Genomic DNA, 22,669 nt, shown 5'->3' with positions numbered 1-22,669 from the left:
TGGTCAGAAAGAGAAGTAGTGGAATTTACACCTGTAAAAGTATATTGGGAATAGATTGCAGATTCACAGAAAGCCATGAATATCAGGCCAAGGAGTTGGATTTTATTTGGTAACCACGAAGACTTATGAAAGGTCTGTGAGCATTGCAGATATATGATCTGAAAAGGAATTTTTAGAAATACTTTTTTTAAATTGAGATATAATTGACATATAACATTGTGTAAGTTTAAGGTGTAAAATGTTTTGGTTTGATACATTTATATATTGCAATATGATTATAGTAGAGTTAGCTAATGCCTTTATGATGTCACATATTTATCATTTCTTTTGTGTTGAGAACAGTTAAGATTTACTCTCTTAGTAACCTTGAAGTTTATAATATAGTATTGTTGACTATAATCACTATGTTATATATTAGAGCTCCAGAACTTGTTTATCTACTATTTGTAAGTCTGTACCTTTAAACAACATCTCCCCATTTCCTCACCAACCCTAACCTCTGGTAACTACCATTCTACTATCGTTTGCACAAGTTCGGTTGTTTTAGATTCCACAAATAAGTGATATCATACAGTATTTGTCCTTCTCTAACTTATCTCACTTAGCACAATGCCTTCAAGGCCCATCCATGTTGTCACAAATGGCAGGATTGACTTCTTTCTCATACACATGCCATATTCTCTTGTATATGTGTGTGTGTGTTTGTGTGTGTATGTGTATATCTCACATTTTCTTTTCCATTGGTGGACACTTAGGTTGTTTCCATACCTTTGCTGTTGTGAATAATGCTGCAGTGAACATGGGGGTGCAGATATCCCTGTGCAACACTGATTTTAATTCCTCCAGATATATACCCAGAAGTGGAATTTCTGGATAATATGGTAGTACCATATTTACTTTTTGAGTAATAACCATACTGTTTTCCATAATAGCTATACCAATTTACATTCCCACAAAGAGTGCACAAGGGTTCCTATTTCTCCACATCCTTGCCAACATTTGTTATCTCTTGTCTTTTGGATAAAAAGCCATCCTAACCGGCAAGTTGATGTCTCATTGTGGTTTTGATTTGCATTTCCCTGATGATTAGTGATGTTGAACACATTTTCACACAACTGATGGCCATTTTTATGTCTTCTTTGGAAAAACGCCTACTCAGGTCCTTTGCCCATTTTTTAATTGGATTATTTTCCCTTTTGCTATTGAGTTGTATGAGTTCTTTATATATTATGAATATTAATTCCTAATCAGATATATGGTTTGGGAATATTTCCTCCCATTCTGTAGGTTTTCTTTTCCATTTATTGCTTGTTTCCTTTGCTGTTCAGAAGCTTTTTAGTTTAATGTAGGCCAGCTTGTTTATTTTAATTTTTGTTGCCTGTGCTATTGGTGACTTATCCAAGAAATTATTGCCAAGACCAATGTAAAGGCTCTTTTCCCCTATGTTTTCTTCAAGGAGATTTACAGTTTCAGGTATTACATTTAAATCTTTGATCCATTTCAAGTTAATTTTATGTGAGTGGTGTAAGGTAGGGGTTCAGTTTTATTCTTTTTCAAGTGGATATCCAGTTTTCCCAATATCATTTATTGAAGAGACTGTCCTTTCCCCAATGTGTGTTCTTGGCTCCATCATCAAAAATTAGTCGAGTATATTTGTGAGGTTTTATGTCTGGGCTCTTTATTTTGTTCCACTGATCTATGTGCCTATTTTTATGCCAGTAACATACTGTTTTGATTACTATAGCTTTGTACTATAGCTTGAAATCAGGTATTGTTATACCTCCAGCTTTGCTCTTCTTTCTCAGGATTGCTTTGGCTATTCAGGGTCTTTTGTGGTCTGAAACAAATTGTAGAATAGTTTTTCCTACTTCTGTGAATAGGAATTTCTTTGGAATTTTGACTGGGATTACATTGAATCTGTAGATCATTATGGGTAGTATGGACATATTTACAGTATTAATCTTCAAATCCAGGAACCTGAGATATCTTTTTATTTATTTGTGTCTTCTTTAATCTCTTTCAATCAATGTCTTATAGTTTACAGTGTACAGGTCTTTCACCTCCTTGGTTAAATTTATTCCTCAATATTTCATTATTTTCAATGCTATTGTAAATGAGATTGCTTTCTTAACTTCTCTTTCAGATAATTCATTGTTAGTGTATAGAAATGCAACTGATTTCTGTGTCTTGATTTTGTATCCTAAAACTTTACTGAATTCATTTATTTGTTCTAACAGTTTTTTAGTGGAGTCTTCAGGGTTTTCTACATGTCAGATTATATCATCTGCAAACAGAAATGATTTTACTTCTCCTTTCTGATATGGGTGTTTTTATTTCTTTTTCTTGCCTAATTGCTCTGGCTAGAACTTTTATTATTATGTTGAATACAAATGGTAAGAGTGGGCATCTCTGTCTTGATCATACAGGAAAGAGTTTTAACTTATTACCAGAGTATGATGTTAGCTATGGGCTTGTCATAGATGACCTTTATTATGCTAAGGAACATTCCTTCTATACCCAATTTGATGAACATTTTCATCATGATATGATGTTGTATTTGTCAAATAGTTTTTCTGCCTCTGTTGAGATGATTATATCGTATTTGTCTTTCATTCTATTAATGTGGTGTATTACATTTGTTGTTTTGCATGTGTTAAACCATCCTTGCATCCCAGGGATAAATCTCACTTGATCATGGTGAATGATTTTTTTAATGTGCTTTTGAAAACAGTTTGCTAATATTTTGTTGAGAATTTTTACATCTTTATCAGGGATATTTGTCTGTAATTTTATTTTCTTGTGTCTTATTTGGCTTTGATATCAGGGTAATGCTGGCTGCATAAAATGAATTTGGGAGTGTTCCCTCCTCTTCAAATGTTTGCAACAGTTTGAGAAGGATTGGTGTTAATTCTTCTTTAAATGTTTGGTAGAATTCACTGGTGAAACCATCTGATCCTTGGCTCTTCTGTGTTTGGGAGTTTTCTGATTACTGATTCAATCTCCTTAATTGTTATGGGTTTCTTTAGATTTTCTATTTATTCATGATTCATTTTTGGTAGGTCATATGTTTCTAGGAATTTATCCATTTCTTCTCGGTTATCCGGTTTGTTGGCATATAATTGTAGTCTCTCATAATTTTTTATATTTCTGTGCTATCAGTTGTAATGTCTCCTCTTTCATTTCTAGTTTTATTTATTTGAGTCTTCTTTCTTGTTTTCTTAGTTAATCTGGCTAAAGCCTTGCCAATTTTGTTTATCTTTTCAAAGCACCAGCTCTTAGTTTCATTGATCTTTTCTATTGTTTTTCTGGTCTCTATTTCATTTATTTCTGCTCTGATCTTTGATAATTCCTTCCTTCTGTTAACTTTCAGCTTAGTTTGTTCTTCTATTTCTAGCTTATTTGAGATCTTTCTTGTTTCTTAATGTAGGCATTTACTGCTATACACATCCCTCTGGGAACTGCTTTTGCAGCATCCCACATGTTTCGATATGTTGTGCTTCCATTTTCATTTGTTTCAAAATATTTCTTGATTTCCGTGTTGATTTCTTCTTTAACCCATTTGTTGTTCAGGAGCATGTTGTTCAATCTCTGCATATTTTCAATTTTCCAACGTTCCTCCTGTTATTGATTTCTAGTTTCATACTTCTGTGGTTAGAAAACATAGTTTTTATGATTTCAATCTTCTTAAATTTGCTAAGACATGTTTTATGATATATTACATGAACTATCCTGGAGAATGTTCTGTGTGTGTTAGAGAAAATGTGTATTCTGCTACTGTTGGATGGAATGTTCTGTAAATGTCTGTTTGGTTTATTTGGTCCAAAGTATCATTCAGATCCATTATTTCCTTATTGATTTTCTATTTGAATGATGGATCCATTGTTGAAAGTGAGGTATTGAAGTCCCCTATTATTATTGCATTGCTGTCTATTTTTCCCTTCAGATCCATTGATAACTATTTAATATATTTACATGTTACAATATTGAGTGTGCGTGAGTTTACAATTGTTATATCCTTGTGATGAATTGACCCCTTTATCATTATATAATGACCTTCTTGTGTCCTGTTACAGTTTTTGACTTAAAGTCTCTTTTGTCTGATAAAAATATAGCTACCCCTGCTCTCTTTTGATTTCCATTTGCTTGAAATACCTTCATCCCTTCACTTTCAGCCTGTGAGTGTGCTTAATGCTTAAGTGAGCCTCTTATAGGCAGCATATAGATGGGCCTTGGTATTTGTTGTTGTTGTTTATATCCATTTAGCTTCTTTGTGTCTTTTAATTGAAGAATTTAAAACATTTATATTTAAAGAAATGATTGGATAAAGACTTACTATCACTAAATTTTGATAATGATTTCTGATTGTTTTGAAGTTCATTTTGATAATGATTTCTGATTGTTTTGAAGTTCCTTAGTTTCCTTCCTCCTGTCTTGCTGTCTTTCTTTGTTAGTTGATGATTGTTTTAGTGGTTTGCTTTGATTCTTTTCTCTATATTGTTTGTGTATCTATTACAGATTTTTGCTCTGTGGTTACCATGAAGCTTTCATAATGCATCTTATAATCATCTATTTTAAGCTTATAACAACTTCAATTGCATAAGAAAGTTTTACACATTCACTTGCCCCCCACAGTTTATATTGATGCCTCACTTTTCATCTTTTTATGTTATGTATCTATCAACATAATATTATAGCTGTAACTATTTTCTTTTTCTCCTATCAGACAAAATGTATTTTATTTTTTTATGCTTCTTCTTCAAGATTAACATCTTTTTTTATTTAAAAAATTTTTATTGAAATATGGTTGATTTATAATGTGTTAGTTTCAGGTATACAGCTCAGTAACTCATATATGTATAACTGAGTTATATATATATATATATATTCTTTTTTATAATCTCTTCCATTATAGGTTATTACAAGATATTGAATATAGTTCCCTAAGCTATACAGTAGGTCCTTGTTGGTTATCTATTTTATATAGAGTAGTAGGTATATTTTAATCCCAAACTCCTAATTTATCCCTCCCCCCTTCCCCTTTGGTAACCATAAGTTTGTTTTCTATGTCTGTGAGTCTGCTTCTGTTTTGTAAATAAGTTCATTTGTATCATTTTTTTAGATTCCACATATAAATGATATCATATGATATTTGTCTTTCTCTGTCTGACTTACTTCACTTAGTATAATCTCTTGGTCCATCTATGTTGCTGCAAGTGGCATTATTTCATTCTTTTCATGGCTGAGAAATATTCCATTGTATGTGTATGTATGTGTATATGCATGTATGTGTGTGTGTATATCTATATATCTCACACCTTCTTTATACATTCATCTGTCAATGGAAAACTTAGGTTGCTTCCATGTCTTGGCTACTGTAAATAGTGCTAAAATGAACAGTGAGGTGCATGTATCTTTGCAAATTATGGTTTTCTCCGGATATATGCCCAGGAGTGGGATTGTAGGATCAATAATATGGTAGCTGTATTTTTAGTTTATTAAGGAACCTCCATACTGTTCTCCATAGTGGCTGTACCAATTTACATTCCCACCAACAGTGTAGGAGGGTTCCTTTTTCTCCACACCCTCTCCAGCGTTTATTATTTGTAGACATTTTGATGTTGGTCATTCTGACTGGTGTGAGGTGATACTGGTGTGGTATATTGTATTTTGATTTGCATTTCCCTAATACTTAGCAGTGTTGTGCATCTTTTCATGTGTCTTTCCACCAACTGTATGTCTTCTTTGGAGAAATGTCTTTTTAGACCTTCTGCCCATTTTTTGATTAGGTTGTTTGTTTTTTTGATGTTGAGCTGTATGAGCTGTTTGTATATGTTGAAAATTAATCCCTTTCAATCATATCATTTGCAAATATTTTATTCCATTCTGTAGGTTGTCTTTTTGTTTTGTTTATGGTTTCCTTTGCTGTGCAAAAGCTTTCAAGTTTAATTAGGTCCCATTTGTTTATTTCTGTTTTTATTTCCATTACTCTAGGAGACGGATCCAAAAAGGTATTGCTGCAATTTATGTCAAAGAATATTCTGCCTAAGTTTTCCTCTAGGAGTTTTATAGTATCTGGTCTTATTTTTAGGTCTTTAATCCATTTTGAGTTTATTTTTGTGTATAGTGTGAGGGAGTGTTCTAACTTCATTGATTTACATGTGGCTGTCCAACATTCCCCTGCCACTTGCTGAAGAGACTGTCTTTTCTGCAGTGTATATTCTTGCCTGCTTTGTCATAGATTAATTGACCATATGTGCATGAGTTTATTTCTGGGCTTTCTATCCTGTTCCATTGACCTATGTCTGTTTTAAATACCAGTATACTGTTTTGATTACTGTAGCTTTGTAGTATTATCTGAAGTCAGGGAACCTGATTCCTCCAGTTCCGTTTTTGTTTCTCAAGATTGCCTTGGCTATTCAGGGTCTTTTGTGTTTCCATACAAATTAAAATTTTTTTGTTCCATTTCTGTGAAAAATGCCATTTGTAATTTGATGAGGATTGCATTGAATCTGTAGATTGCCTTGCATAGTGTAGTCATTTTGACAATATTAATTCTTCCAATCCAAGAACATGGTTTATCTTTCCATCTGTCTGTGTTGTCCTTGATTTCTTTCATCAGCATCTTATAGTTTTGGGAGTACAGGTCTTTTGCTTCCTTTGGAAGGTTTATTCCTAGGTATTTTATTCTTTTTGATGCAATGGTAAATGGGATTGTTTCCTTAATTTCTCTTTCTGACCTTACATTGTTAGTGTATAGAAATGCAACAGATTTCTGTGTATTAATTTTGTGCCCTGCAACTTTACCAAAATCACTGATGAACTCTAGTAGTTTTCTGGTAGCATCTTTAGGACTTTCTATGTATAGTATCATGTCATCTGCAAACAGTGACAGTTTTACTTCTTCTTTTCCAATTTGCACTCCTTTTATTTCTCTTTCTTCTCTGATTTCCATGGCTAAGACTTCCAAAACTATGTTGAATGAAAGTGGTGAGAGTGGACATCCTTGTCTTGTTCCTGATCTTAGAGGAAATGCTTTCAGCTTTTCACCATTGAGTATGATATTACCTGTGGGTTTGTCATATATGGCCTTTATTATGTTGAGGAAAGTTCCCTCTATGCCTACTTTCTGCAGGGCTTTTATCATAAATGGGTGTTGAATTTTGTTGAAAGCTTTTTCTGTATCTCTTGAGATGATCATATGGTTTTTCTCCTTCAATTTGGTAATATGGTGTATCACGTTGATTGATTTGCATATATTGAAGAATCCTTGCATTCCTGGAATAAACCACACTTGATCATGTTGTATGATCCTTTTAATGTGCTGTTGGATTCTGTTTGCTAGTATTTTGTTGAGGATTTTTGCATCTATGTTCATCAGTGATATTGGCCTGTAGTTTTCTTTCTTTGTGACATCTTTGTCTGGTTTTGGTATCAGGGTGATGGTGGCCTCGTAGAATGATTTTGTGAGTGTTCCTCCTTCTGCTGTATTTTGGAAGAGTTTGAGAAGGATAGGTATTAGCTCTTCGCTAAATGTTTGATAGAATTTGCCTGTGAAGCCATCTGGTCCTGGGCTTTTGTTTGTTGGAAGATTTTTAATCACAGTTTCAATTTCAGTGCTTGTGATTGGTCTGTTCATATTTTCTATTTCTTCCTGGTTCAGTCTCGGCATGTTGTGCATTTCTAAGAATTTGTCCATTTCTTCCAGGGTGTCCATTTTATTGGCATAGAGTTGCTTGTAGTAATCTTTCATGATCGTTTGTATTTCTGCAGTGTCAGTTTTTACTTCTCCTTTTTCATTTCTAATTCTATTGATTTGAGTCTTCTCCCTTTTTTTCTTAATGAGTCTGGCTAATGGTTTATCAATTTTGTTTATCTTCTCAAAGAACCAGCTTTTAGTTTTATTGATCTTTGCTATTGTTTCCTTCATTTCTTTTTCATTTATTTCTGATCTGTTCTTTATGATTTCTTTCCTTCTGCTAACTTTGGGGTTTTTTGGTTCTTCTTTCTCTAATTGCTTTAGGTGCAAGGTTAGGTTGTTTATTTGAGATGTTTCCTGTTTGTTGAGGTAGGCTTGTATTGCTATAAACTTCCCTCTTAGAACTGCTTTTGCTGTATCCCATAGGTTTTGGGTCATTGTGTCTCCATTGTCATTTGTTTGTAGGTATTTTTTGATTTCCTCTTTGATTTCTTCAGTGATCACTTGGTTATGAAGTAGTGTATTGTTTAGCCTCCACGTGTTTGTATTTTTTACAGATCTTTTCCTGTAATTGATATCTAGTCTCATAGTGTTGTGGTCGGAAAAGATACTTGATACGATTTCAATTTTCTTAAATTTACCAAGGCTTGATTTGTGACCCAAGATATGATCTATCCTGGAGAATGTTCCATGAGCACTTGAGAAAAATGTGTATTCTGTTGTTTTTGGATGGAATGTCCTATAAATATCAATTAAGTCCATCTTGTTTAATGTATCATTTAAAGCTTGTGTTTCCTTATTTATTTTCAGTTTGGATGATCTGTCCATTGGTGAAAGTGGGGTGTTAAAGTCCCCTACTATGATTGTATTACTGTCGATTTCCCCTTTTATGGCTGTTAGTATTTGCCTTATGTATTAAGGTGCTCCTATGTTGGGTGCATAAATATTTACAATTGTTATATCTTCTTCTTGGATTGATCCCTTGATCATTATGTAGTGTCCTTCTTTGTCTCTTGTAATAGTCTTTATTTTAAAGTCTATTTTGTCTGATATGAGTATTACTCCTCCAGCTTTCTTTTGATTTCCATTTGCATGGAATACCTTTTCCATCCCCTCACTTTCAGTCTGTATGTGTCTGTAGTTCTGAAGTGGGTCTCTTGTACACGGCATTTATACAGGTCTTGTTTTTGTATCCATTCAGCCAGTCTATGTCTTTTTGTTGGAGCATTTAATCCGTTTAAATTTAGGTAATTATTGATATGTATATTCTTACTGCCATTTTGTTAATTGTTTTGGATTTGTTTTTGTAGGTCTTTTTTCTTCCTTTCCTCTTTTGTTCTCTTGTGATTTGATGACTTTTTTAGTGTTGTGTTTGGATTACTATTTCTTATTTGTGTATATATCTATTATATATTTTTGGTTTGTGTTTACCTTGAGGTTTCAATATAACAATCTACATATATGCATGATTGTTTTAAATTGCTGATCTCTTAATTTCAAATGCATTGGAAATATCCAGCATCTGTACTCTCCTCCTCTCACGATTACTGGTTTAGATATCATATTTGTGTGTGGATGATTTCCTACCTTTATTGTATGTTTGCCTTTATTAGTGAGCTTTCCTATTTTATAATTTTCTTGTTTCTAGTTGTGGCCTTTTCTTTTCTGCCTACAGAAGTTCCTTTAGCATTTGTTGTAAAGCTAGTTTGGTGGTGCTGAATTTTTTTAGCTTTTGCTTGTCTGTAAAGCTTTTGATGTCTCCATCGAATCTGAATGAGAGCCTTGCTGGGTAGAGTATTTTTGGTTGTAGGTTTTTCCCTTTCATCACTTAAAATATATCATGCCACTCCCTTCTGGCCTGCAGAGTTTCTGCTGAGAAATCAGCTGATAACCTTATGGGGTTTCCCTTGTATGTTATTTGTTGCTTTTAAAATTTTCTCTTTATCTTAATTTTTGTCAATTTGATTACTATGTGTCTCAGCATGTTCCTCCTTTGCTTGATCCTGTATGGTACTCTCTGTGATTCCTGGACTTGTGTGACTGCTTCCTTTCCCATGTTAGGGATGTTTTCAGCTATTCTCTTTTCAAATATCTTCTCAGGTCCTTTCTCTCTCTCTACTCTTTCTGGGATCCTTATAATGTGAATATTGTTGCATTTGACATTGCCCCAGAAATCTCTTAAACTGTGCTCATTTTTTTCATTCTTTTTTCTTTATTCTGTTCCATGGCAGTTATTTCCACCACTCTGTCTTCCAGCTCATGCATCCCTTCTTCTGCCTCATTTATTCTGCTATTGATTCCTTCTAGCATATTTTTCAGTAATTTCAGTTATTGTATTCTTCAACTGTTCAGTTGTTTTTTATTTTTTCTAATTCTTTGTTAAAAACTTCTTGTAACTTCTTACTCTGTGCATCCATTATTTTCGCATGATCTTGGATCATCTTTATGATCATTACTTTGAATTCTTTATCTGGTAAATTGCCTACCTCCATGTCACTTAGTCATTCTTTTGGGGTTTTATCTTATTCCTTCGTCTGCAACATATTCCTCTGCTGTCTCATTTTTCCTAAACCTTCTATTTGTATTTTTATGTATGTGGATGGTTAGTTATGTTTCTCCAGCTTGGAGAAGTGGCCATCTGTATGGGATTTGCTATATGCCCCAGTAGTACTCTCTTATCACCCATGGGCCAGGGACCAGCTGGTCCCAAGGTAGATTCTGACCTGTGTTTGCGAACTCAGTTCCACAGGCTGTGGGACTGTATATTTCTTGCTTCTGGTGTCTGCCCCCTGGTGGGTGAGGCTGGTCTAGAGGTTCCTGCAGGCTTCCTGGTGGGAGGGACTGGTGCTTGCCCACTGTTGGGTGGAGCTGGGTCTTGGTCCTCTGGTGGGCAGTGCCATGTCAAGGGGAGTGTCTAGAGGTGGCTGTGAGCTCAAGAAGCCTTTAGGCAGCCTGTCTGTTGATGGATGGGACTGTGTTCCTGCCCCGTTGGCTGTTTGGCCCGAAGTGTCCCAGCACTGCAGTCTACAGGCTGTTGAATTGGGCCAGGTCTTGGTGCTAATGTCCAAGCAAGATGTAAGCCTTCAGATGGGTACTCCCAGGTATGTTCGCCTCCAGATTTTATGTCCCCAGAAAACCACAGTTGCACTCTGCCTCCTCAGGAGACCCTCCAAGACCAGCAAGTAGGGCTGCCCCAGGCTCCTATGAAGTCACTGCTTTTGCCCTGTGTCCCAGTGCATGCAAGACCTTGTGTGTGTCCTCCAAGAGTGGAGTCTCTGTTTCCCCTCTGTTTTTAAATTTTGTTTTATATTGGTGTATAGCTGGTTAACAATGTTGTGTTAGTTTTGGGTGTACAGCATAGTGATTCAGTTATACATATACCTGTATCTATTCTTTTTAAAGTTCTTTTCCCATTTAGGTTATTGCAAAATATTGAGCTATACAGCACTTTTTTTCACTCTAATTTCTAATTTCTTTCTTTTAATTCTCCTCTGACTGGATAATATCAAACTATCTGTCTTCAAGCTCACAGATTCTTTCTTCTGCCTGATAGAGCATACTGTTGAAGCTGTCTGTTGCATTTTTCATTTTATCCATTGTATTCATCTTCAGAACTTCTGTTTGGTTCATTTTTTAAAAATTTCTGTTTCTTTGTTGAGTTTCTCATTTTGTTCATGTATTGTTTTCCTGAGTACATTGATTTGTCTATCTGTGTTCACTTGAATCTCATTGAGCATCCTTAAAATTATTATTATTATTAATTATACACACAAAAATTCAGGCTGGTTGTTACCTATAGGGGAACAGGAGGGGCTGGGTTGGATTAGAAAAGTACGCACAGGGGCTTTTGGGGTTCTGGTTATTTGGTTACATAGAGGTTCACTTTATAATAATTGAACACTATGCAGATATGCATTTTTATACTTTTCTCAATGTACAGTTCACAAATGTCTAAAATATAAAACTTTTATGAATTTTAAAATTGTACAACAATGATGTCAAATTATACATATACTTTTGAAGCCCAATGTTATTCAGATTTTTGATTTTGGGCTTTATCTGGCTTGATACATGTCAATCTAATTTATTCATTTTCATTGCTGTCTAGGGTCATATGCATAAGCCAGAGTTTACACTTTCATTCTCTATCTGAGCAAGCGTTATTTCATATTTATGTTTTGCAATTAAAACAGTACATTAGAGAAAACTTGGTACTTTCCTCCTTATGGTCAAGTGAGAAGGTTTCTATTAGAGTCAAATGGACTTGAAATTGCTGAGTCACAAGGACAGTACATCTCCAACTCCATTAGATCCTGTCAAATTGCTCCTGGAAGTAATTGCATCATCTGACCCTCAGAATAATTCCTGGTCCCTACACGTTCCCCAGTATTTGCTATTACCAAACTTTTCAGCCTTTGCACATATGCTGGCTATGAGATGAATCCCCTTGGTGTTTTAACTTGCATCTTCCCAGTTACTAGTAACGTTGAGCATCTTTTCTTGTGTGTCTTGACATTTCTGGATCCTCTTTCATGAACCATCTGTTCTTATCCCTTGCCCATTTTCAATTGAGCTGTTTCTCTTTTTCTAATTGGCATGTAGGAGTTCTTTATATTTTGAATTCTTTTTCAGATAACTCACAGATCTCCATTTCTTTGGGGTCAGTTATTGGAGTATTATTTTGTTCCTTTAGTGGTATCACATTTCCTTACTTTTTCATGTTTCTGATGGGTTTGCATTGATGTCTGTGCATTTAAGGGTGCACTCACCTCTTCCATTCTTTTTGGACTGGCTACAGTAGTGAAAGACTTTCACCTGGAGGTAGTTTTAAAAGGCACCAGCTGGGTGGGATGCAGCCTCCTTGGTTCCTGGGGAGGCACAGTGGTGTAGTCTCCATGCTGCTCCATTGGCAGACATTGACATTGGCCAGACTGTGGGGGTCTTCTGTGGCCAAGGCTGCAGAGGACCTGCAGGTGGCAATGGCAGATAGGTCTATTGGAATCTTCAGAGGCTAAGGCTACTGGGGTCTTCCTGTTCTCACCCCTTATTTTTTTTGCCCATGGGAGGATGTTCTATCTGAGGAGATCCTTCTCAATGCCTGGTCTGGCATGCTGACACACAGAGCCCTCAGAGCCAATGCCCGAGGATCCAGTGCACATGGGACTAACACAGCACCTGGGTTCTGGAGCACAGGTGCACTTGCTGCAGCTATATCACTGGTTTCTAGGGTGTGGGCATGTGTAGATATCCCATGGAACCAGTACCTGGGTCTCAGGGACTCACCACTGTGACTCTGGCTGGTAGGGAGAGGGCAGAATGCAGCAGTGGCACAAGCCATGGGATGACAAGGTACAATGGTGGCTTGAGCCCAGGGACCAGGGTACAGTAGTAGCATAGCCTGGGGATGGTGGGCCAAAGTTTCAACTCTGGCCCCAGGGGGAAGTTGCAGGATAGCAATAACACAACTCTGGTAGTAGTCTGTTAAAGCTATGTGTTGGGATCCAGGGACCTGGGCACAGGGCAGTGGCAGCACAGTGTTGGCAATGATGGTCAGAGCTGTGACCTGGAACCCAGGGGATGGGGCTCAGGGCAGTGGCTACCTAGTCCCAGCTATCATGTGTCAGAGCCCTAACCTGAAACCTGAGGGGAGAGCTCAGGTCAGTGGTAACACACCTGGGAATGATGTTTCAAAGCATTGATCTGGGATGGGGGGCGGTGGAGAGCTCAGGGTAGAGGTAGCCTGGTTTCAGCAGTGATGGACCAGAGCCACAACCTGGAATCCAGAGTTCAGGGTTCAGGGCAGTGGAGCCCACCTCAGCAATGACAGTTCAGAGTCTTGACCTCGGATGGGGGTGTGTGGCCCAGGGCAGCATCTGCATCCCATGCAATGAAGACCCAGAGCCACAACCTGGAATGCAATGGGTGCGTCCCAGATGGCAGCATCAGGACCCTGATAATGGAGGTCTAAGAGTGACTTGGGACCCAAGAGGTGGGGCTCAGGGCAATTTTAGCACCACTGGCAATGATGATTCAGAGCCTTGTCCTGGAACCTGGTGGGTGGGACTCAGGGCAGCAGCAGCAAAGCCTGGATAATGGCAGCCAAAGTGTGACTTATAACCAAGGGGGCTAGGCCAGGGCAGAAGACGCTTCCTGGTGAAGGTGGGACAAAGCCTTGACCTGCAGCCAGGGCAGGGTGAAGAGCAGAGGCAGCTCCAATCTCATATATGGCAAGATGCTGTGACATCTGATTCCTAAGAGTGGGGTACAGCAGCAGCTGGGGACGCTGAGGGCAAGTCTCACCTCAGTGACAGCTCCAGGGAGTAGAGATGCAGAGGGGGGCCACTCCATTTCATCAACTGACATCAGAATCAGGAAAGACTGTGGGAGACCTCTGTAGCAAAAGCTGCAAATGTCCACAATGGTGAGACTTGCTGGGGTTCTCCTGCCCTCCTTCTCCCTGTGTGGTGAACTTCCTCAGAGGTGATTCTTCCAGGTGCAGAGCAGGTCCTGACTGGGAGATGAGGTGACATAGGTAACATGCTTCCTGCACTTTTCTATGTGGCCATCCTTGATTTTTGAGCTCCTCAGGTTTTTGCTACTGCTTCTTTGTTTTCTAGAGCTTTCCCTTAGCTGTTTTCTTCAGTTTGTAGTTATTTATTGTTCTTATGGATTTGTGTGTGTGTGTGTGTGTGTGTGTGTGTGTGTGTGTAAGGGGGAGACGAGCTTTGAGACCTCTCCATCTTGTTGACATTACCTTCTGCATAGTAATTTTGAATTTTCTTTATTTTAAAAATCTGTTCTCCCCCAGGAGATATACAGTATTAGGGGAAATGCCATCCTTTTAATGAAGTAAATTTATCCTCTCTTTGGGTTGTTTTATGAACTGTATCAGCAACTCCACATCTGTGCCTCTTCTGCTTCCCCCTGACATAAACACATCAGGGTCCTTCCTCAATGTAGTTGAACTAATACTGTTACTTATTGCTTACCCTGAACTTAATCACTCGGTGAGCTTAACTTTTCCCATAGCATAGAAGTGCATGTCTTTCAAAGGTGTCTCATTACATTTTCAGGAGTTTGCGGGAAAAGGAATGATCAACCTCAATGTATGTTGAGCTTTACCATTTACAAAGCAATTTTATGTTTATTATCTTATTTACTTATTTCTTCCAAAAGCATTATAAGTTGGGGAATTATCTCTATTTCACATGCAAGGAAATAGTTCACATGATCAGTTAGTGGCAGTCAGGACTAAAACTCTGTTCATTTGACCCTAGTTCTTTGGATTTACCACTATTCCATTTTTAAGACTAGAAAAATGACTAAACTTGCCTAACCTATAGATACTGTATTAGTAACATCATTTTCATTTTTAATGATGCATTATTAATATCATATTTAGTCCAGCCAGTAATGACAGATATAAGGCAAAACAAGCATGGTTATTGCATCAGTGTCATCAACTTAATAAGCATGTGGCTTTAAACAATCCCTTTCTTTTGTTGGTGTCTTAGGTTGTCCATCTGTAAAATGAAGGGAAATAATTACATGATCTCTAAGGTCCTCCATAATCCTGACATACTATGATTCTTTGTTGTTCCCCCAGACTATTTTGGATGGGTACAAACTACAGAATCTTCAGCTTGTTGCAGTTCAGTTATTTAAGAAGAGAGTTCTAACTTGGGTTCTAGATTAAACAAGATTCCAGCTCCCCCTGCAATAATTTACCACATAAGAAAAAAAATTTATCAGTAATCAAGTGCAAAATCATAGAGAAATCTGTTGAAAATTGTTTTGGAATGATACTTAGCATTGATTTTTGACTTAAATTTTAAAAGTTATTAGTGAAGAATGCTGCTAACATATCAACACAGAATCAGCAAGGGATGGAAATGCATCATCAAGGAAGTTATTATTTCAGTAAGAGAGGCAGCACAGTATATTGGCCTTATATTCAGGAATTCTGGATCCAAATTTTAACTTCTCCATTAACACTCAGTGTGGTTAAAACTTATGTTCAGGGACTTTACAATTCCCATCTATAAATCCACCTGGAGTGGATATCTCTGAAGCCCTTTATAGCTTGCTATGACTCTGTGAAGATTCTACTTTTTATCCCCTTCCAGTAAGCAAAAAATTGGCTTTTCATTCAATTCATAGGCCTATTTCCCAGAAATCAAACTAGGCTAACCAGGGTCAAGATTCCCCGCAGTGAGAGTTAAGGGAAAATGAGAAAGAGGTTTTCACAAAATCAATTGAGCTCCCGTAGTCTCTCTCCCCACAGCCCATGTAAGATGGATTCAGAATATTGGTGATTAAGTCAAATGTGAGCCAAGACCTGACAGGGTGTCTGTTTTTATCTCTTCAGCATATTGATGTCAGTTTGTTAGCTCTGCACTGCAGTTTCCTTCTTTCTTCCCCCTTCCAAATGAGGTAGCTGTATCACTTCTGGTACTCTTCACTAAACCAGCCAATCACCTCTAGTCTTCACTGGTTTCCAGTGCTTCTTGACCAAAGCTTTCCTTATGGCTTTGGCTGATGGGGGCGCCAATATTTTGTTGTGACTATTTACATTTGAACTATGCATTCGAGTACATAAACTACTATTTTACAAAAGAGAAAACAAACTTTGAATACTTCTAGATATTAAGTATTAAGTCTGGAAATTTTAATGTATTATTTATTATTGATACAACATATCAGTGAAGTTATTTTAATTTTAAAGATGAGAAAGCTATTACTAGAGGTGTTATGTGACTTGCTTAAGGTCACTCAACTAATAAATTCAAATTCATGTCTCCAGACTTTTTAAGCCTAGATCGCTTTTTCATTCTACGTGTATCTATTTTATCATTTGAGTCTCTCAGAACACCTGTAAGCAGGGGAGAGATTACCTTGTTTTACCTTTTTTTTAATGCTCTGTTGTTTTCTATAGGCACATAGTTGATGCTCATTAAAGATGCATTGAATGATTATGTGAATTGAATTAGGCTTATGAACTAAGGAATTTGGGTTCAAAATGACTTTTCAAAGTTTATCAGCTAGGGAGTGGCAGTTTAGAGTGAGAACTATTCAATTCAGATGTTCCTACTATTTTGGCGGGAAGACATATTGACTGCCTCTCAAGATTCCTTCTAACTGTTAACCTGTCTCTTATTGCCCCGATTAACTGGATGCTATGAATAGTTATTATATATCTATTAATGGCAACCTTCTGGGTCCAAAGTAAGAATGGGTAAAACTGAGACCTATAGGACTATAATTTGCTTAATTGTCTACTCCAAATCACGAATACAGCTGGCACTAGGATGTAAGATTCCTGACTTCTAGATTATTACTTGATTCTACACCATGCTTCTTGACCCTTGGCAACAGCCATTTCCTTCACTATATCTCTTTCCCCAAAACTACCCAGGGCCTTTCTTTATTTCTAGTCTCGTCAAACCACACCAAGCTCCTCCTCATAAAGTGAAAGCATTAGTCACAGCCTCGGCCTGATTAGGTGATTAGTAAAGTGCCTACTGCTTGGAAAGTCTTGTAGACGGCATCCACACTGTATAAGCAGAAGGTAGCTGAGGGTCTCTAGAAAATCAGAAAATTTGGATTATAGTTCTATCTCTGACCCTCACTAGCAATACGACTGTGGGCAAATTTGGTGTTCTCTCTGAGCTTATTTCCCCATGTATGAAATGAAAGAAATTAGGAATCTCTTAAGAGTTCTGGTAGCTTTAACATTTAATGAACTGCTATTGCTTTGTTGCCCTATCTCCATAGGGTGAGAGATAGGTAGATTACATGTAATTCAAAGGTCTTTCTGGCTCTGTTGTCTTGTGAACCTGTGTTTCTCTAGGCTAGAAAAGGGGTAAGTTAACAAAATTTTCCTTTTTTTTTGAGGCCCTTTTGTTCATGAAACAAGATGTGATAAATCAACTTTATGCCAGGTATTATTCCCACAGATATCCTGTCCAAGATTTCTACTGGTGTTTCTCCACTGCTGGGTTGGGGCTGGACTGTATGTTTGGTAAAGCTCATGCCAAAGTGCTTGCTGGTTTGGTTGAGGTACAAAGCTATTTAATTGGCCCAGTCTACTGATTGACATTTTCTTGAATTAAAGTGTTAGACATGTAATTGTTTGCTATTAAGAACTATTATTTTGTGTCTCTTTTTCTTCCACCGCCTCAGACTCTCTCCGAAGCATGCTCCAGATATTCCTGATGACAGCACCGACAACATCACTATATTCACCAGAATCTTGGATCGTCTTCTGGATGGCTATGACAACCGGCTGCGACCTGGGCTTGGAGGTCAGTTATTGTTTCAAGATCTTCTTGGCTATTGTCATCTGAAAAGATTCTTAAGGTACCTTCAATAGTGTCTTGATCAATGAGGTTAGTGTAAAGCTGAGTTTCTTCCCTCTGAGCACTGGAAATTAGTTCTAATCCTTCATTTCAATGGTCAGTCTCTCTGGTCTGGTTTTGGAAGGTTCCAAATTTCACTTAGGTAAATGCATATAGGGTATTAAACCACAACATTGGGCCACACCCATTTCTGGTAATAAAATACCAATCCCTGCCTGGATGGCAGGTGTGTCCCAGGAGCAGCTGGGAAACATGTCTTTGTTCTAAAAACACTGAGCACATATCAGCCTGATATTCCAAAGAGGAGAAATCTGTTGGCTAGATGGGATCTCAGTTTAGTATGATCAGCAATATGATCGCAATGAAGTAAATGCATTATAATACCTCATGGACCATATTGAAAGGACAAGTATGCCAATGTATTTATGTTTTTTTCCTGAACCATTTGAGAATTAGATGCAGATATCATAACCCTTTATCCCTAAATACTTCAGTGTGTATTTTCTTAGAACAAAGAAGTTATTTTATAAAATTACAATGAAATTATAAATTCAGAAAATGTGACCTGACATAATACTATTTTCTAATCTGTAGTCCATATTCAACTTTTGCCAATTATCTACATTTATTATATGATATTCTATTGTAATAAAACCCTTTCCTTCTCTTTAGTTAATTAGGTAGCTATCAGCATGAACAGATGGATTCTTATTTCATTCAATGAATTGTAATCCATTAATATTATTATATATTATTATCTATTTTTATCAATTTTTGTTCATAATTTCCCGTGTTTGCTTAGTGGGAGCCTATTAAAGCTGACTTTTGATATAGTCTCATTTTTGAGCACTTTTTGACTTTATGGCATAACAGTATATTCCAGACTTAACTTGTACTCTCCCTTATTCAGCCTTATAATCAATCATTTTTTCCAAGAAGAAACAGGATCTTTTTGTGTGGGAAATTATATTTAAAATCCAAGTTCTGTGTGCTAGGTATTTTCATTGTTACTGGGTGTCATTTGCTTCTAGGACCTTTCAGTGGACAGAATTGAGAAAATAGAAAATTACATATATACATATACACACACCTGTATATATTCATATATATACATATATACAAATATGTGTATAAATGTAGACATATATGTGTATGTGCATGTGTAATGAGTCTATACTGATACTGCTAATTCCAATAGAACAAATTATTCTTCATTGATTTACTAATTTGTTTTATCCTACAATATACATAAAATAGTAAATAGTGTTGGAATTACTATATCTATACCACTATAATAAACTCAATTATTAAAGTTAAAGATATGTTTGCATGGTCTTTTTTTGGTGTTGTTTGTTTTTAGATGAAGGCTATATGGCTCTTGCTTTAATATAAATAATAGATTGGAACAGGGCAGTATTGGAGGAAGAGAAGACCAGTCACAAATTGATTTCAGTTGTCCAGGATGAAGGTGATGATTGTGGGAATGTAGAGAATTTGGTGACTGATTAAATTATGGGATTGGGGGAAAGGGAGGAGAAAATGATAACCTTTAAGTTCCTGGTTTAGATGACTGAGTGGTGCCATTTTCTAAAATAAGGAGTATTGGAGGAGGAACAGTAGTATTTTGTTTTATTCTGTTTCTTTTGGAGTTTGGTTGGAACAGAGAAGGTAGGGGAAGGAGGTGGAAATTAGTTGTAGACATGCAGAGTTTGAGTACCCATGAAAAATATGCATGGAGCCTTTTGCTCTGGCTAACATGGAGTAACAGGAACCAGATTTATCTTCTTAAAAGACAACTAAGAAATGAACAAACATAGTATGTAGCAGTTATTAGAAATTGAACAAAGGCAGCACAGGACAGTGATTCTTGAAAGAAGGGAAACAAGCTGAGCCGCAGGATTATATCACCTTACTGCCTCGATAAATTTCAGGCTGCAGTGTAGGGAGGGAGAATCCACATAGTGCCTGGTGGACTCCCTCAGTTGATGAGAAAGAGTTTTGAATTTGGGGTGGCCAAGATGGCTAAAATTTGTAGGGCAGAGAAGAAGCAAGAGGTGCATGGAGAAGTGAGAGTTGTGCAGTGGGAAAGATCCAGAAATCTGCTGAGAATTTCCCTCAAGTTTTCAGGTAAGTACCGCTCAGCTCATGCATATAAGGAAACAGCCCAAGGTTGAGGAAAGGACCACTGGACTACAGCAGATGGAATAATAGGGTTGGGAATAACTTGTGTTCCCTCCAACCAGAGTGGAAAAACTTGCAACATATGGGGTTGGGGTAGGGTACTCAGAAGAATATGGCTTCAGTGGCATGGCAAAACCATCCCCAGACAAAGGCTGTTCTGGTCCCAACTAACAAAGTTTAAAAGCAAGCTTCAAAAGTAAATATAAAAATGTTTTCAGAACATTATCTCAGAACAAAGTTTAAGAATATTTATACAAGGTGAATGTACAATGGCTGGTATCTAGTCAAAAATTACCAGACATGTAAAGAAGCAAGAAAATACAACCCAAAAAGGCAGAATAATCAATCAATAAAAGCAGATGCATAAATGGCATAGATGAATTAGTAGATAAGTATATTAAAACAGATATGTCTAAATTCCATATGTTCAAAAGTAGAGGAGAATATGAGCATGTTGAATAGAGACATGTAAGTTAAAAAAACAAAAACAAATTGAACTTCTAGGTATAAAAAGCATAATATCTGAGGTGAAATATATACCAGATGGGACTAACAGCAGATTAGACACTGAGGAAGAAAAGATTGATGAGCTTGAAGGCATAGCGATGGTAGCTAGCAAAAATGAAACACAGAGGGAAGAAAAGACTGAAAAAGTGAACAGGACATCAATGCACTGTGGGATAGCTTCAAGTGGCCTAATATAAGTGTAACTAGATTATCTGAAGGGAGAGGCAGAAAATGTCTTTGAAGAAAATCTAGTCAAAAATATCCTAAATTTGATGAAAATTATAATCTGCCCAAACCAAGTTCAACAAACAAGAAACATGAAGAAAATTACACCAAGGGAAATTATCAAATTGCTTAGAACTAGTGATAAAGAGAAAATCTTAAAAGCAAACATAATGAAACAGAACATTTATATACACAGGGAAAATTTTAGAAAGACAGCAGGCTTCTTGTCAGAAACAGGGAAGCAAGAAAGTAGTTAGCAACAGCTTTAAAATACTAAAAATGTCAATCTAGAATTCTGTACCAGAGATAATATATTTTAAAAACATAGGTAAAATAAATACATTTTCTGACATATAGAGGCTAAAAAATTCATCACCAGCATATCTGTACTGTAAGAAATGTTAAGGGAGATGTGTCAGGCAGAAGGAAAATGATGCTAGATAGAAATATGGATCTATAGGACTTCCCTGTTGGTCCAGTGGTTAAAACTCCATGCTCCCAATGCAGGGTGCCCGGGTTCAATACTGGGTCAGGAAACTAGATCCGTCATGCCGCAACTAAGAGCCCATATGCCGGAAGTAAGACTCGGTGCAGCCGAATAGAATAGAGTAGAATAGAATAGAATAGAATAGAATAGAATAGAATAGAATAGAATAGAATAGAATAGAATAGAATAGAATAGAATAGAATAAAAATAAAATAAAATAAATAAATAAAATTAAAATGGATGTATAAAAAGGAAGGAAGAGCAACAAAAATGGAAAATATATGGGTAAATATGTCTCTTTTTTTCTAAATATCTTAAATAAATAACTACTGAAAGCAAAAATAATAACATTGTATTGTGTGGTTTATAATGTATATGTGAGGAAAATGTATGACAACAATAGCACAAAGGCCAGAAGATGAAATGGAAATATACTGCACATGATGTGATATGATATTATTGCTTGTAGGTAGATTGTAATAAATTAAGAATGTGCACTGTAGAACTTAAAAATTATAGCTAATAAAGCAAGAAAGTTTATAAAATGGATAACAAAAACAATAGGAAGGCAGAAAAAGAGAAAAAAGTAACAAAGAATAGATGAAACACATGGAAAACCAATAGCAACCATATTAATCATCACATTAAATATAAATAATCTAAACATCTATTTTAAAAGGCAGAGATGGTCAAAATAGATAAAAAGAAAGACCCAAAATTGGTCCCTGAGAGAAACCCCCTTTAAAGACAGACAGAGAAAGACAAATATATGATATCGCTTATATGCGGAATCTAAAAATAATGATACAAATGAACTTATTTACAAAACAGAAACAGACTCACAGACTTAGAGAACAAACTTAAGGTTACTGGGGGAAAGGGTGGGGGAGAGGGATAGATTGGGAGTTTGGGATTGACATGTACACACTACTATATATAAAATAGATAACCAACGAGGACCTACTGTATAGCACAGGCAACTCTGCTCAATATTCTGCAATAACTGAAATGGGAAAAGAATTTGAAAAAGAATAGATACATGTATATGTATAACTGAATCACCTTGCTGTACACCTGAAACTAACACCACATTGTTAATAAACTATGCTCCAATATAAAGAGAAAGAAAAGAAAAGAGTACATAACAATCCTAAGTATTTATGCACCTAATCATAGACATGAAGCAAAAACAAGAAACTGAAAGGAGGAAGAGAT

The 22,669-nt window shown here is 36.5% G+C and overlaps 1 protein-coding gene across 2 annotated transcripts in view; it reads left to right on the top strand.

Moving 5' to 3' along the window:
• GABRA3 (gamma-aminobutyric acid type A receptor subunit alpha3) overlaps nt 1-22,669 on the top strand; it is a 220,143-nt gene that overhangs the window by 76,796 nt on the left and 120,678 nt on the right. For both annotated transcript variants that reach the window (XM_036841158.1, XM_036841157.1), the window contains exon 3: nt 17,879-18,000. In XM_036841158.1, coding sequence (XP_036697053.1) covers nt 17,879-18,000 — 122 coding nt within the window. The remainder of the gene's footprint in view (nt 1-17,878; nt 18,001-22,669) is intronic.

This window comes from Balaenoptera musculus, chromosome X (assembly GCF_009873245.2).
Source record: "Balaenoptera musculus isolate JJ_BM4_2016_0621 chromosome X, mBalMus1.pri.v3, whole genome shotgun sequence".
NCBI lineage: Eukaryota > Metazoa > Chordata > Mammalia > Artiodactyla > Balaenopteridae > Balaenoptera > Balaenoptera musculus.
The sequence above is the reverse complement of the archived record's forward strand: the minus strand, read 5'-3'. Positions and strand labels throughout refer to the sequence as shown.